This window comes from Pygocentrus nattereri, chromosome 4 (genome assembly GCF_015220715.1).
Source record: "Pygocentrus nattereri isolate fPygNat1 chromosome 4, fPygNat1.pri, whole genome shotgun sequence".
Lineage (NCBI taxonomy): Eukaryota > Metazoa > Chordata > Actinopteri > Characiformes > Serrasalmidae > Pygocentrus > Pygocentrus nattereri.
Window position 1 is genome coordinate 14910925 of NC_051214.1, and position 17328 is coordinate 14928252.

General features: G+C 40.8%; 1 protein-coding gene across 1 annotated transcript in view; it reads left to right on the forward strand.

The window, feature by feature from the left end:
* Positions 1 to 8399: 8399 nt before the first annotated feature.
* mettl24 (methyltransferase like 24) overlaps positions 8400 to 17328 on the forward strand; it is a 68697-nt gene continuing 59768 nt past the window's right edge. Inside the window, exon 1 of the mRNA XM_017713004.2 lies at positions 8400 to 9156. Coding sequence (XP_017568493.1) covers positions 8914 to 9156 — 243 coding nt within the window. The 5' untranslated portion in view covers positions 8400 to 8913. The remainder of the gene's footprint in view (positions 9157 to 17328) is intronic.

The window sequence follows — 17328 nt, forward strand, 5'->3', positions numbered from 1 at the left end:
CCAGAGGCAGCTGGCAGGTATCGACAGGCCAAGCGATCTGCGGCTTCAGTTGTTGCCAAGGCAAAAACCCGTGTATGGGAGGAGTTTGGTGAGGCCTTGGAAAGTGACTTTAAGTCGGCTCCAAAAAGATTCTGGCAAACCGTCAGGCGACTCAGAAGGGGAAAGCAGTGTGCCACTAGCACTGTATATAGTGGAGATGGTGTGCTGCTGACTTCGACTGAAGACGTCATTGGGCGGTGGAAGGAATACTTTGAGGACCTTCTCAATCCCACCGACATGTTCTCCAGTGAGGAGGCTGAGTCTGGGGACATGGGAATAGGCTTGTCCATTACTGAGGCCGAAGTCGCTAAGGTAGTTAAGAAGCTCCTTGGTGGCAAGGCTCCAGGGGTGGATGAGATCCACCCTGAGTTCCTCAAGGCTCTGGATGTTGTGGGGCTGTCTTGGCTGACACGCCTTTTCAACATTGCGTGGACATCGGGGGCGGTGCCACTGGATTGGCAGACTGGGGTGGTGGTGCCTCTTTTTAAAAAAGGGGACCGGAGGGTGTGTTCCAACTACAGGGGAATCACACTCCTCAGCCTCCCTGGCAAGGTCTATGCAGGGGTACTGGAGAAGAGAGTCCGGCTTATAGTCGAACCTCGGATCCAGGAGGAACAGTGCGGGTTCCGCCCTGGTCGTGGAACACTGGACCAACTCTTCACCCTCTCCAGGATTCTGGAGGGTTCATGGGAGTTTGCCCAACCAGTCCACATGTGCTTTGTGGATCTGGAGAAGGCATTCGACTGTGTTCCCCGGGGTATTCTGTGGGAGGTGCTTCGGGAGTACGGGGTACATGGCTCTTTGCTACGAGCCATTCAGGCCCTGTACAAACAAAGCTGGAGTTTGGTTCGCATAGCCGGCAGTAAGTCAGACTCGTTCCCAGTGAGAGTTGGACTCCATCAGGGCTGCCCTTTGTCACCGATTCTATTCATAATTTTTATGGATAGAATTTCTAGGCGCAGTCAAGGGATGGAGGGTGTCCGGTTTGGTGACCTCAGGGTCACATCACTGCTGTTTGCAGATGATGTGGTCCTATTGGGGACATCAGGCCGCGAACTTCAGCTTTCGCTGGATCGGTTTGCAGCCGAGTGTGAAGCGGCTGGGATGAGAATCAGTACCTCTAAATCCGAGACCATGGTTCTCAGGCGGAAAAGGGTGGAGAGCCCTCTCTGGGTCGGGGATAGGCTCTTGCCTCAAGTGGAGGAATTCAAGTATCTCAAGCGCCTCGGAATCCCCCTTGGAGAGCTGGTGGAAGTGGCTGGGGAAAGGGAGGTCTGGGCTTCATTGCTTAGGATGCTGCCCCCGCGACCCGAACCCCGGACAAGCGGAAGATAATGGATGGATGGATGGATGGATGAAAAACTATTTTATTAACCTTCATGCATGAACATTGTCTCTGTCCTTCAAAGACAAAAAGATTGCATTAAAATATAGTATATTCTCAACAGTGAGGCTTTAAAAGCTTAACTTTTTAAAGGGTGATACTCATAAATCCAGCAGCTTATATAGTAACTCTGAGAATGTCTTTGATCTCTGGCATCTGTGGTGCAGTTGTCAGCGGTGGCATCATCAGAAGAATTCAGCTTCAAGTCCTAATACATCCATTTCTCTGGAATGGAGGGTGTCCTTAAGGTCAGCCACTTTAGCCTGGAGTGGAAGGGTGGAATACATAGAACAGAAACATCTCCAAGATCAAGTAAGACATGTGCCTCCACTGCTGCAGCATTACCACTTAGACTAATAGTTGTAGGATTGCTTTTTAGATGAACAGTTGCAGGTGGATTGACAAATTGGCTTGTCAAAGATTACAACCTGGGTCTTTGCGTGGCCACAGCAACAATTATATTCATAGACCAACAAGCCAAAGATCTGAAAAGTAAATCTCAAAAAAACAGAAAAAGTTTTTATCCCCTGGAATCCTGACACCTTATAGAATAAGAGACCGAGGTGAAGCTATATTTCAATATTTTTTTGATAATTTTTCAATTAAAGGAAAGAAAACATTAAATCAGGTGGTTGTTGTTCTTGGGCTTGCACCTGTGTTCTTAAGCTCAAGGTGCAAGAATCATAAAACTCGAGCACTCTGACAATTTGACCTCCAGGCTTAAACTGCCTGGTTATCTCCAACCTCTGTGTTACATATTGCCATTACTGAATTGGCCTAAAACCTCAGAAAGGTAAAAAGTACACATGTGGAGCAAAAGTTCATCCAGGAACTGGGCCTCCGGCAGCCAATGGAAGAATATCATCTTCTGAGAACTCATTTTTCACTTGAACTAAGGAAAACAACAACTGGGCTGCAGATCAAAGAACCATTTGCAGTTTCAAAATTCAGGATGAAACATTAATCACAAATGCTCAAAGCTGTAGTGTTTATGTTATCATTCCAAAGAGTTTAATACAACAAGGCATTGCTTGTCAAGTTCATAATTTATGACATGTAGATTGATTTTACAAACAGGGCAACTGAAGGTATTTTTTAGAATTTGTATTCAACATTTCATTCAACACATACAAACACAGAATGCAGATTTTCAATGATCATTCCATTTATTGAAGATAAAGACTTTTCGAAACCTATGTCTTCTTCTTCGTCTTTCGGCTGCTCCCTTTAGGGGTCGCCACAGTGGATCATCTGTCTCCATCTTGCTCTATCCATTGCCTCCTCTACTTTCACACCAACCATCTCCATGTCCACCTTCACTACATCCATAAACCTTCTCTGAGGTCTACCTCTTCTCCTTCTACCTGGCAGCTCCATCTGCAACATTCTTTGCCCAATATATCCACTATTCCTCCTCAACACATGTCCAAACCATCTCAACCTGGCCTCTTTGGCTTTATCTCCAAACTACTCCACCTTCACTGTCCCTCTGATCTGCTCATATCTAATCTTGTCCATCCTTGTCACTCCTAACGAAAATCTCAGCATCTTCATCTCCGCCACCTCCAGCTCAGCCTCCTGTCTTTTAGACAGTTGACCCAAGATATTTGAAGTCATCCACCTTTACGACCTCTACTCCTTGCATCTTCACCTTTCCACCTGCCTCCCTCTCATTCATACACATGTATTCCGTCTTGTCTCTACTGACCTTCATTCCTCTCCTCTCCAGTGCAAACCTCCACCTCTCCAGATTCTCTTCCACCTGCTCTCTACTCTCACCACAGATTACAATGTCATCTGCAAACATCATGGTTCATGGAGCCTCCTGCCTGACCTCATCTGTCAACCTGTCCATCACCATTGCAAACAAGAAGGGGCTCAAAGCTGATCCCTGATGTAACCCTACCTTCACCTTGAAACCATTTGTCACTCCAACTGCACACCTCACCATTGTCTCACTATCCTCATACATGTCCTGCACCACCCTAACATACTTTTCAGCTACACCTGACTTCCTCATACAGTAAGTACCACAGTTCCTGTCTTGGCACCCTATAATATGCCTTCTCTAGATCCACAAAGACACAATGTAGCTCCTTCTGACCTTCTCTGTACTTCTCTACCAACACTCTCAATGCAAAAATTGCATCTGTGGTACTCTTTCTGGGCATGAAACCAAACTGCAGCTCACTGATCTGAACCTCTCGCCTTGCTTCAACAACTCTTTCCCATACCTTCATGATGTGGCTCATCAACTTTATATTTCTGCAGTTACTGCAGCTCTGCACATCACCCTTGTTCTTAAAAATGGGGACCAATACATTGCTTCTCCACTCATCAGGCATCCTCTCACTCTCCAGGATTTTGTTAAACAACCTGGTTAAAAAGTCCACTGCCTTCTCTCCTAAACATCTCCATACCTCCACAGGTATGTCATCTGGACCAACTGCCTTTCCATTCTTCATCCTTTTTAAAGCTGCCCTCACTTCCACCTTACTAATTCTCTGCACTTCCTGATCCACTATCTCTCCCCCCATTGTCCTCCTCTCTCTCTCGTTTTCCTCACTCATTAGTTCTTCAAAGTACTCCTTCCATCTACTCAACACTCTCTGTTCACTCACTAGTACATTTCCCTCGCTATCCTTTATCAGCCTAACCTGCTGTACATCTTTCCAGCTCTATCTCTCTGTTTAGCCAAGCAATACAAGTCCTTTACTCCTTCTTTACTGTCCAGCCTCTCATACAGCTCATCATAGGCCTGAGCCTTTCCCTTTGCCACCATTCGTTTTGCTATGCGACTAGCCTCTATGTCACCTGTATGAAAAAGTAATTGACCCCTAAAACTAACAACTGGTTGTGCCACCCTTGGCAGGGACAGCTACAATCAAATGCTTGCGACAAATTATGATCAAATTACGATTTGTATCGCTGGCTAGAAGTTTTGGCCCACTTTTTTTGCAGAATTGCTTTTATTTGGCAACATCTGAGGGTTTTCAAGCATATGCTGCCTGTTTAAGGTCATGCCACAGTATATCAATGGGATTTAAGTAAGGACTTTGACTTTGCCACTCCAAAACCTTATTTTAATATTGATTCATTTGAGCCATTCAAAGATGGAGTTGCTTGTGTGTTTCAGGTCTTCATCCGGTCAGCAGTTGTTTGCAACTCTTCCATGGATGCCATTTTTGCCCAGTCTTTTTCTTATTGTGGAATTGTGTATATTGACATTAACTGAGGCAAGCAGTTCTTTGTCTGGGGTCTTTTTTGACCTTCTGGATGAGTCGTAAATGCGCTCTTGCCACTCCTGGGACAGTTCACCTCTGTTCCATGTTTTCTCTATTTGTGGATAATGGCTCTCACTGTGGTTTGCTGGAGTCGCAGTGCCTCAGCAATGGTTTTATAACCCGTTCCAGACTGGTAGACTTCAATGACTTTCATGTTTTCATGTTTCATATCTATGTTTGAATCTCTTTAAAACGTGGCACCATGTGCTGCTTTTTGAGACTTTCTAGTCTGCAGCACATTGCCAGACAGGTTCTATTAAAGTAATGTTTAGATTAAACAAGTCTGGCAGTAATCATGCCTAGGTGTGACTAGTAAAACTGAACTCAGTAGTCAATAGACTTTCATTCACTGGTTGATTTAGTAGCTAAGGGGCTATTACTTTTTCACATAAGGCCAGGTAGGACTGAACAACATGTGTGACTTGTATTTTTTTGGTAAATTTTCTGGTAATTATTTGCTACTCATGATGTTTCACAAGACTAGCATTCATCATTTTACATATTTATGTGCAAATGTGGAACAGCCCAAGTTTCTCAGTCCCAAACCTCTCCTTATACCAGTCTTTCACAGTTTCCAATTCCTTTAAGTTGAATCTGCCAGAGTTTAGACTGATCCTGAACTTACGAGAACACTAGAAGCTGTTCTCCATGGCACAGCAAAACATTGAGTCCACCAAAGGTGACCTGAAGACTTTCCACCCAAAACCAGTCAACCACTGTTGGTTGTTCCTGTTTCCATACTGGGAATGATAGAATAGGTGGTGGTCAACAGAGGATGTACCTTCACCCTCATGTGAAACAGTCTTTGGCAGATGATTGCAAAGCTAAAATACCCACTTGCTGAGGATCTCACTATTATTTTTGTGTCTGCAGAGGGCTAAGACCATAAATCTCTGAGCATAGTTAGATTTAAAATCAGTTTTTATGACAACCCCAAACATTAATACGTATTTGCTTTATAATATTTCCTTAGTTTTCCATCACTAAGTATATTTTTCATCAATTAGGGGCTTGTATGAGACCTCACTTACCCAGAATCATACCTCCAGAAACAAATTTGGGGAAAATAGTTTTTAACAATTCGGTCTGACAGAATTAACTTAAACTCGTCAGAAACACAAAAGTATACATAGATTAATTGGCCTAAACAAGGATTAACTCTGAAACTGAACTAAAAGGACTAAACAAAGCAAGTTTGTGTCAGACAATGTATTACAGTGGCAGAATCTAGGGTAAGTATACATTGTTCTTTAGGGAACCAAAAATTACATTTTTATATCTTTGGGCAGTATAGCAGTAGTTATATTATATAAAGCAAGGGTTTCTGAATTGAATGTGGTTTGTGCAAGGAAATGACCAAGGTGCACTGGATACTCCAGCCCTCCAGCTGAACAACATGGCCATATGGGATACTCAGGAAAGCTGTGTCATGCACCTCCTTCACGTTTATTTTTCATGGAAAGAAATGCAGAGTGAAGCCCTCTCCCATGCATTTGTGTTCTGCAGAATTTCCCTCTATGTCCATAATGCAGTGGCTACTCTAGTTACAGCCACCTCCTTAATACCCAACAGGGGGCAGTATTGCGCTATGTGTGACATTTTTGTCCATGCCTTTCACATAAAATTTGATGTATACAAAAAAGATAGTTGGTTAGTTTCCTATTTCCCAACATATTAATTTTTCAAAGCTCCAAACAAGACACTTCCTCAATACCAAATAAAACAGGTCAAATGAGCAGGCTATCTGATCTTTTAAATAATCTTTTCCCACATGTCATGCAAACGTTGAGTACCATTTTTGAATTCAGCTTGGATTTGAATGCTATCAGGCATGTCAAACTGGGGAACTTCCACTACAAATTGCCGCAGATATTAACATTTACCATCCACTAATGCTCTGAATTCAGTTTAGGAAGGCCTTGCTAATCAGCTGATGAACTGAAGCAGGTGTGCTTATTGAGGCAGCATGCTAAAGTCTGCAGTGTTTCGGCCCACGAGTACTGGATCCTGACACATGTAATCTAAATAGCTTCTCAACAGAAAGGACCTAACTGCTCCCCGGGTGCTGAGGATAGGGCTACCCACCGCTACGGGAAGTGTTCTCACTGTCACCTAGTGTGTGCGTTCATCAGGGTGTGTGGGAGTTTCACTGCAAGGATGGATTAAATGCAGAGGTCAAATTCCTCTGTGTGCAACACAATTGGTCAGTGGTTCTGAAACAATGCAAATGCATTTGTGGTGAATAGTTAAGTGATCTCAAATAGACTTGCTTTGGTATTTTCTGACCCTGCTAGAAAAAACAGCATAGACCAGCATGGCTGGTCACCAGTAAAACCAGCATATCACTGCTTTCGGAACAAACATATCCCTATTTATATATATATATATATGTGTGTGTGTGTGTGGCCCTGCGATGGACTGGCGACCTGTCCAGGGTGTATCCTGCCTTCCGCCCGATGACTGCTGGGATAGGCTCCAGCATCCCCCCGCGACCCTGACGGAGAAGCGGCTTAGAAAATGGATGGATGGATGTGTGTGTGTGTGTGTGTGTGTGTGTATAACATAAGGTATTTTCAGTTTTTCAAAAAGACTGGAAAAATGTCTGGTTCCATTGAGTTACATTAAAGGTGAAGTATGTTTTTTCTTTCTCCTGTAAAGTTCTCATTTTGGAGATACAAGGTTTTGCTCCAACAGCAGTGATATTTTGTATTTTGGATGCTGGTGTGCTGGACAGCAGCAATAGAGGTTATTAGGCTGGTCACCAGCAGGGTCGCTATGCAATATACTTTTTTTCCACCATAGGGCTTAACCTTACGATTATCCCAATACCATCCTGCATGTGTTTATCCACATCCTACTCAAAAGTCTATTTAAAACACCTAAAACATGCTATTCCTTCTTGTTCTAGGGCCACTGCCATGTTGAAATTATGTCAGTGTTAGCAACACAGAGAAGTTGGAGCTCTTATGAAACTCTGACTTTCTGAGTGGGAATTATGAGTTTGGATTTTTCCTACTTTTGAACTTTATTTCAGGATTGCCACTTGGTCATGAATATAGCATCAGCTACTTTAGCCAAGTAGCTTCAGTGCAAAAGGAGCTTCAGAGGAGGTATGGGCATGCACATTTGACTTCATATGGTCATTGCTACATTTAGATGGGACATGTAGAGAGTAATGTGTAGAAACTAGGAGTGGAAAATGCTAATGTACTAATTTTGTGCTTAACTCAAATATTATTAAAAATGAATTAAACTATATCCTTTAAAATGTAATATTTCTTTGGTCAAACAGTTTTTGAATTTACTGGTTTTATTAAAGCACCCAGTTAAATTCATATTATATATAAGAACTCAGAACACATGTGTAGGTTCACTGTTGGTTTGGATAACAAATGTAAATCTGTTGCTGACATTGCAACCCCTGGTTACTATCACCACTACTGTTGAATTCACATCTCAACAATCAAAAACCAGTGGAATTTGAGTACAGTTTCTCCACTCCTGGCTGAAAGGTCCATCTCCTGTGCTGTAGCACCATCTGCTGACCATGAGTACCGGAGGTTTGGTTATAGCTTGCATAGCTTGTGCTGAATATGTTTCAACAGGCTGGTCAAAACTGACACAACAGTCATGCAGAGAGAGAAAAATCCTGCTGCCGTCTGGTGTAGCCTGATCAGGGCTGCAGATGTTGGGGGAGGTTCCAGAAAGTTGCATGTGCCTGCGTGTGTCTGAGTGATATCCATGAGGGAGGGAGTTCCTAAAGTTCTGAACCAAGCCTGAAGTTTTTTTTGTTTAGTACTTTCAGAGTGTCACTAGCACACATACACGCCAGTGTGCACAGGGATGTTTACAGACGGTGGACTTTGTAACCAGAGAACTTGCTGTGCTTTAACTCAGCCTTGGGGGAACGATGGGCGGAAACCCTGAAGAGAAGAGAAGAGTGAAGAGAATGGAATAAAAATCAGAAGTTAAAAGTTAACCAGAGAAAAAGACGGAACCAAAGAAAACATGGAAATGGAGAACTCATAAATGCAAAGACAAACAAAACAACTTTAAACCTTAACATTACAGAAGAGGAGAGAAAGACAGTACAAAGTCTTGGGGATGGAGAGAGAAACTCCTGAATGCGAAACTTGAGTACGTGCCTGATAACAGGAAAGAGAGAGAAAGGGCTAGAGACCTGGAGCAGAACAGAGAAACTGCAGCATGCTGAAAGAGAGGGTGAACAGGTGTGTTTTGCTGCGCGTGTGTGTGCTCCTCTGCATGCTGTGCGTTTGTGCTCATGTGTATGTGGAGTTTAAGGGATCTGATCTGAAGAGCCAAAAGAGCTCAAACCACCTCCAACAGGACACCAAGCGTTGGGACACCAAGCGTTCTGAAGCTGCCAGCAAGTTGAGTTTGAGCGACTGGAAGCCCACGTGTTGCCCACCTGTCCAGCAGCACAGAAAGGTGAGGTTTCGCTGTATTACAACATGTTTAGTCACAATGTAAAAGGTAAACAGTGGTTTCAGATGGTGTAAATAAACTTAAAAACATGAAATTACATTTGCTAGGCATTCATATTCTTATCCAGAATCACTTAGAAAAGTGTTTTGTTGTCCATTTGGAAAGCATATCTATAAACTACACTGTAAAAATCACGTATTAGCATGTGGTAACAACTTAAAGAAACCCTTCAGACAACCTGAATAATGTGACCATCACTACATCTGTTGTAAGCATGCTTACTCACACCCACAGAATCCCTAGAGTGAGATTTTCTAGTTTAAAGGCTAGAATAACCTTCTAATGATTTTATCTTGAAGGTGGGAGGAATTTTTGAAAACCTGCAACAGCTTTGCAGTGGATTTTTGTGGGCTGACTCTGAATTTTTGTTTTCATTAGTGAGGTGAATGCAGGAGGGAGGAAGATAGCTAATGTCACTGTTAGAAACCTGAATATCTTATTGAGAAGATAACTAAACTAAACTAAAGTCTAAAACTAAAGTAACTAAAGTCTTCAAATCGTCATTATAATGGAAAACTGGATCAAACAAACAACAGATTAATGAGATGAGGAGGACAACAAGCTAACAGCTACCTGGCTATCAAGATACTGTAGTTTGACCATTTTGTGCTGTACACTGATTACCAGTTGCGATTGCTGTATGGCGGATTACCATAATGCATATTAGGTATTGTAGAAAGAGAATAAAAAAACTAAAACTAAAACATGAAAGTGATACCACATCTCAAATGACATAATGGAATAATTTTTAAAGATACATTTTCTTAAAACAAGTGAGAAATTCCTAGGAATAGGTTGAATAATATAATATTCTCACAACAACCTTAATACTAGAAATATTGACTACGTGGAGATGTGTGTGGCTTACAGAAGGCCAATGATTAAATCACCTTATCAACCACATTATTTTTATATCATGTCTTCTAATCTGTGAACTTTCTTCAGGACTTAGTCTTCAGTCCAAAAACCCCAGTCAAAAGAAGACGAGCTGTATATGTGTGTGTACATGTATGTTTTTCTGAACTAATTAGCTGATTATTTTTTATGTGAACAAAGTCAATAGTCGAGTCTCCAAATCTCAGGGGACTGACTGCAATGCATTCAATACACACACAGTTTTTATATAGTTATGGATCACAGTCAAGTCAAAGCTGAAAACATTTTTGTGACTTTAAAATGACTTGGACTAAAATGTTTTTGCTTTTTGAAACTACACCTTGGTTATGTTTTATGTATGTAATTATTGTATATATATATATATATATATATATATATATATATATATATATATATATATATATATATATATATGTATATTATTATGTAATTATATTATATGTACAGTATCTCACAAAAGTGAGTACACCCCTCACATTTCTGCAAATATTTTATTATATCTTTTCATGGGACATCACTATAGAAAAGAAACTTGGATATGACTTAATGTAGTCAGTGTACAGCTTGCATAGCAGTATAGATTTACTGTCCTATTAAAATAACTCAGCACACAGCCATTAATGTCTAAATAGCTGGCTACACAAGTGAGTACACCTCGCAGTGAACATGACCAAATTGTGCCCAATTTACATTTATTGCATTTGGCTGACGCCCTTATCCAGAGCGACTTACAATTTGATCATTTTACACAAGTAAGCCAAGGCGGTGTTAGGAGTCTTGCCCAAGGACTCTTATTGGTATAGTGTAGGGTGTTTGCCCTGGTGGGGGACTGAACCCCAGTCTACAGCGTAGAAGGCAGAAGTGTTACCCACTACACTATCCCAACCTCCAAATTATGTTGTTGTCGCTCCCTGGTGTCATGTGTCTCATTAGAGTTACAAGATTCCAGGTGTGAATGAGGAGCAGGGCTTTTAAATGTGATGTTTTGGGTCCAATTCACTCATACTGGCCTAGGCTGTAAGAAGATTGCTAATACCCAAAAACTGAGCTATAGCACGGTGGCCAAGGTCATACAGTGGTTTTCCAGGATAGGCTCCACCCCGAACAGGCCTTGCCAGGGTCAATCAAAGAAGTTGAGTCTACGTGTTCTGCGTCATATTCTGAGGTTGGCTTCAAAAAATAGATGCATGAGTGCAGCATTGCTGCAGAGGTTGAAGAAGTGGGAAGTCAGCCTGTCAGTGCTCAGACCATACACCGCACAATGCATGAACTTGGTCTGTATGGCCATCATCCCAGAAGGAAGCCTCTTCTGAAGCTGACATACAAGAAAACCTGGAAACACTTTGCTGAAGACAAGCAGTCCAAGAACATGGATTACAGGAATGATGTCCCATGGTCTGACGAGACCAAGATAAAGCACCAGCATGTGTGGTGGCGCCCTGGTGACGAGTACCAAGACAACTGTCTCTTGCCTACAGTCAAGCATGGTGGTGGTAGCATCATGGTCTGGAGCTGCATGAGTGCTGCTAGCATTGGGGAGCTGTGGCTCATTGAAGGAAACATGAATTCCAACATGTACTGTGACATTCTGAAGCAGAGCATGATCCCTTTCCTTCGGAAACTGTGCTGCATGGCAGTTTTCCAACTCGTCAATGACCCCAAACACACCTCCAATATGACAACTGCCTTGCTGAAGGTAAAGGTGATGGACTGGCCAAGCGTGTCTCCAAATCTGACCCCAATTGAGCACCTGTGGGGCATCCTCAAGCGGAAGGAGGAGGAGAACAAGGTGTCTAACATCCACCAGCTCCGTGATGTCATCATTAAGGCAGTGCTAGATATTAATGGTGGTCACACAAAAAATAGACATATTGAGCACAGTTTGGACATGTTCACTGTGATGTGTACTCACTTATGTTGCCAGCTATTTAGACATTAATGGCTGTGTGTAGACTTCTGTTCAGAGGACAGAGTAAATCTATACTGCTACACAAGCTGTACACTGACTACTTTAACTTCTATAGTGTTGTCCCATGAAAGATATAATATATATATCCCAAATTAATAATATACCTAATATGTAATAAGAAGCTTTCTAAGCATAACCTTAAACCTCAGCACCCAAAATAAATGGTTTTGCTTTGTTTTTGTTCTTTTCACAGAAATTGAACTTACAACTTAAAGCTAAATGAACTGCCAAATTATGTTAGTAGTTAATCTCTATTTTAGAGATTAGCTTTTAGCAACTATTGAATTGAGCATGGTGTGTTTTGGTGTCAACGATCCTTATTGATTAAAGTTGCATACATCAAAACAGATCATAAAATGATCACATGCAAAATTCACCACATCAGATTTATCTGTGCAGGTTATTTATAATTAAACTCAAATCTTGTAGGAGTGTGCTTCAATTTGAGCATAACAGTTTAACAACTAATAGAAGAAAATGCCTCATTTGCAGTTAATGATTTTCAGTATCATCTATAATAACAATAAAAAGAATAAAAACACAAAATAACAATAATGCTAATAATTTGTATATGTGGCAGTCCATTACAAAAGTGGATGTACTTAATTTACATGCACACTGGTATAAACAACTGCAAATACTCCATGTTCAATTTAAAGACATTTGGATTATTTACATATTTCACTCTTTCCAGTCATAATTTTAACTAATTGAAATTTGGTCAGTAGGGAGAGGAGTGCACTCACTGCTCGACCTCAAACTCTGCCTAAAACCACAGCCATTGGCTCAAATGCCGTTGAATGCTGGCATTTTATTTATTCCCTACTGACACACCTGCATGAATTAGGGTGTGCTTCATGTAAATGATATGTAAATGTAGTACTGGTATGCAGGTTAATTACTCTTGATTTCATGCACAGAAGCTGATACATCATTTGTGCTGCATTTGGTTCCACATCATACAAAAGTTTCATGAATCTGACTCAGAGTAGATTGTTGTTAAAGATCGTCAAATCTACGCTTGTTTTATTCACCTTCAGTGAATAAGGCCCAATTTGTTTTTGTGCCTAAATAAGACTTTTTTTTTTTTGTATTTTTATTTTTAGTTGAGTTAAAGCATTTAAAAAGTGCTGTTAAATTTACATAAGCAGCAAAAGTGAAAATAGTGTGAGGTATTGTGAGGGTAAAACTGCTAAAATTTCATCTCCCACCCAAGGTCCTAGAATATTAGGTATTTGGGTCTAGTTACAAAGCTACAATTTGATATTTGGTATTCAGAGGAGGGATTTAGTGAATGTGTATTATGCGGACAGAATCGCAGACGAACGCGAGTAAAATACAAATGTGATTTATTAAGAAACAAATCACCAATGTCCAAAGGGTAAAGCAGCAACACAGTCAATATCCAGGCCAGAGTCAAAAACACAGATCAAAAAACACAAGCAGAGGTCCCAAAAGGGAAAAGGCAAAAATCCAGGAGTCAAAGAACAGATCAGGAGGTCAAAACACGAAAAAAAAAACACTCAGTAAGTCTCAATTAAACAATACTTCACAATGTAACTACCTAAAGCCCTGGCTTAAATAGACTAACCTAATTGTCACCGGACTAGAATGCAGGTGTGGAACATCAATAATCAAGGGACTGAGATCTCTGATAGGTTCGCGGTGGAGAGTATGGAGTCTCCAGAGTACATGAGACTCCAGAGGATCTTGGGAGATGTAGTCCATTTCCTGCATGGAAGGATCCAAATGCATGACAATGTGCACTGATTGGTTTGATTTTTTATTATTTTGTGTATTATATTAAATCTAGTTTTTACTTTGCGGTATCTTGCATAAAGTAATGGAATAAAAAGCAGGATATTTTACTGTGAAGTACTAGTAGAGTGAAAGAAAAAGTCTCAAAAGATGCTGAAAGTATGGACACTTATTTGTTAAGCATTTTGGTTTCATTGCTATCCAAAAAAAAAATCTCCAAAGTGGCAATGTTGTAGAATAGGCCAAAACTTTCTTTACTTATTATTATTAACTTCAGAAATACTATAATTTGCATCACTTCAGTCCACCATGGAAAGGTATATCTCTTTATCACAGTTGTTAACGTACGTTTGAGGATGTGCCCAGAACTTGAATGAGAACACACACCACTGTGGAACTCCAAGCAGAAAAAAGGATATGAATTCTTTATGGAAGGATTTCTTCACATCCCTCACACTCAGAGTATGATTATTGAACAGGGTTTAGAGTCATTGGCCTGAATTCCTGCTCTGATGGAAGGTCAGCCCCTGAGGCCGTGTATCCCTGAGGGTGTGGAACTGCCAAAAGAATGGATGAGTGAAAATAACTATAACCAAAATGCTAGATTAGCCATATTAGCTGGAGATGCTTGACGTAGCTTGCTAACAATAAACTAGTTAGCAAAAAGCTAAAAATTCTAGGGGGCATGCCTTGTTGTGGTGGTCTATAGCGCCACTGTAGATGTTTTCCACAACCACAATTTCCAGTGAACAACATGCCCTCTCAAATGCAGACAGCTTTTGAGGGGGACATGAAAACTGTTCCACTGAAAATGATTATGAACAGCACTTTTAAACATGAACTGCTTTTAGTATAACGTCGATCAGTAACTGTCAGTGAAATGCTGACACAAAAGTACTTCCCTTACATATGACAGAGTTCATTTCTTGATCCCCTTTTTCCTATTTGACCCATTGTTCCTCTTTCTCATCAGCTGAGAAGTCAATAAAACTGAGACAAAGTTGTTTTACTTCAAGTTTAAACCAGCAATGTGAACTTCCTGCAGAAAAATAGGCCTATTTTGGTGCATTTCTGTTGGTCCATTCATTATGAAAATAAAATTCATAGCAATGACATGATATATAACTGTATGTACACAAAGCACTGTTTAAAGTTTGGAACATTTGTTTGTCCTGATAATGTTTGTTAGCCCTGCTTTTGTCTTTTCCCTCATTTTCCTGCAAAACCAGAACATTTCCTGAAAATGTATGAAAGTGCACACATGCTCACTGTAGAGCTCAAGAATTCTTATGACACATTCGCACGCACACAAAGTTCAATGCTCTCTTTCTTCTCTTATCCCCTTTATCCTTTTCTCCTCAATCCTCCATGCTCATAAAGAGAAGCACTCGCTTCCTGTGCTAGCCGGGTAGGCCTGTCCAAAGTCTGGCAAACAAAAGAGCATTGACACACTGTTCTGATTAAAATGTTTGATTTCCACACACATGGCTTCGGGCCTTGACCTTCCATCAGAGTGGGCACTCAGGCCAATGACTCTAAACCCTGCTCAAGACTATCCTCTTAGCCTCTACACACACCTACACACACATTCCTCTCTCTCTTTCTGCTCTCTTTTACTCTCTCTCACTCACTCTCTCTCTCTCTCTCTCTCTCTCTTACACGCATACACACAGGCAGTCACAGGCATTCAAACACTCTTTTGTTCTCTCTCTCTTGACAGAACACTAGAGTCAGTTTCCATTATCACTGAATGTTCTATTGCTCCTTTTTCTCTTTCCAGCAAAATTTTCATCCAAGCCAGCCAGCAATGTCTTGCAAAGCGTGAAAGGCCCTCATTTTGTTCCCAGGCTTGCACATAAACATCAACAAGAGGCCCATGGAGAACAAGGGCTATAATCAATATTACATGCAGCATATGCCTGTTCCCTCTTTTTTTCTCCAGACATTTGTCATTGAACCCCACATGAGCTCTGCGTATTCATCACTGAAACTGAGAGGATGTGTCATATTCAGGGTGCATTATTGATAAAGCATTGTTCATACAAATCTAAGATCATTTAAGGATATGTCTGGTTGGGGAGGGTGGTCCTAGACCAAAAATCAGTACATTTCTTTTCAATTGCATTGTAAATTAAAACTCATTTTTCTATCAGAGCTAGCTAAACGTATCACTTGTTTATAGGTATAGGGTGGTGGGAGGTGGATATTACTGGTTAATATACTGGTTTTATCTTATTATCTTATCTACATCACCAGCAAGCTTAGCAATAGCACCATGCTCTAAGACAGAAGACTATTTTCATTCATAAAGATCCCCCACATGCTTGTACAGATGAAGACCACTTTGCAAAATGTAAGCACAGTGTTTCAATCAATACCATTAAGAGAACAAGACTTTATCCTTAATCTGCTATCTTGAAAGCTGTCCTGCTAATCAAGCTAGCAATAAATATTTATAGCCAAACAAATCTAACCATCTAGCTCCTTAGCTAATTATCATTATTGTACATGATGTATATGTATCAATATGTAATTAAATATTAGTAAAACAGTTGCCCTTCAGTGATTCATGATTCACACGATTAGCCAGGATGAACTATACAGCTAAATGTATGTGGATACCTGATCGCACAGCTATGAGCTTATTGGACATCCCATTCCAAAACCATAGGCATTAATATGTAGTTACCTACCTTTTGGAGCTGTAACAGCCTGTACTTGTCTGTTAAGGCTTTCCACAAGATTTTGGGGTGTGATTGTGGGAATTTGTGCCCATTCAGTCAAAAGAGCATTTCTGAGGTCAAGCAGTGAGAAAAAGGCCTAGTTCGCAATCGGCATTTCAATTCATCCTAAACTTCTTCAGTGGTGCTGAGGTCAGAGGAGTTCCACCACAACAAATTTGTCAAACCATGGCTTTATGGACCTCCTTTTGTGCACAGGGGAACAGTCATGCTGAAACAGAAAAGAGCCTTCACCAACTGTTGCCACAGACCTGGAGGCATATAATTGTCTAAAATGTCTTTGTATATTGTAGCTGTGCTTGATTTTATATGCCTACAGCAATGAATGTGGTTGAAACACAAACTCAGTAATTAGGAGTGTCCGCATGCTTTTCGTCATATAGTACGTTTCACGTACTGAAGACAAGAATGCATCATATTTCAAGAGTTAGCTTAGACTGTGCAAAAAGAAATGATATTTGCTACTGCAGTTTTGCTATCCAGTGTCAATCACAGTACAATAGGTTTTTGAGTCCTGCTTCTTCTCAGGGTTTCTTTCTCATTTTCCTCAAGCAAGTTTTTCCTGACAATTTCTCCCCCAGCTGTCTGAACCTGGACCAGAATTTCAACAGCTAGTGTTCTACATGAGGAGACTACAATCTGCGCTCTCCAATTTGTCTAAGACATACAGTCATTGCTTATGCTTTAGTGCTTCACTAAGTACTGTGTACTTATTGACAGCTGAAGTTAATCTTTATTGCCATTTAAATA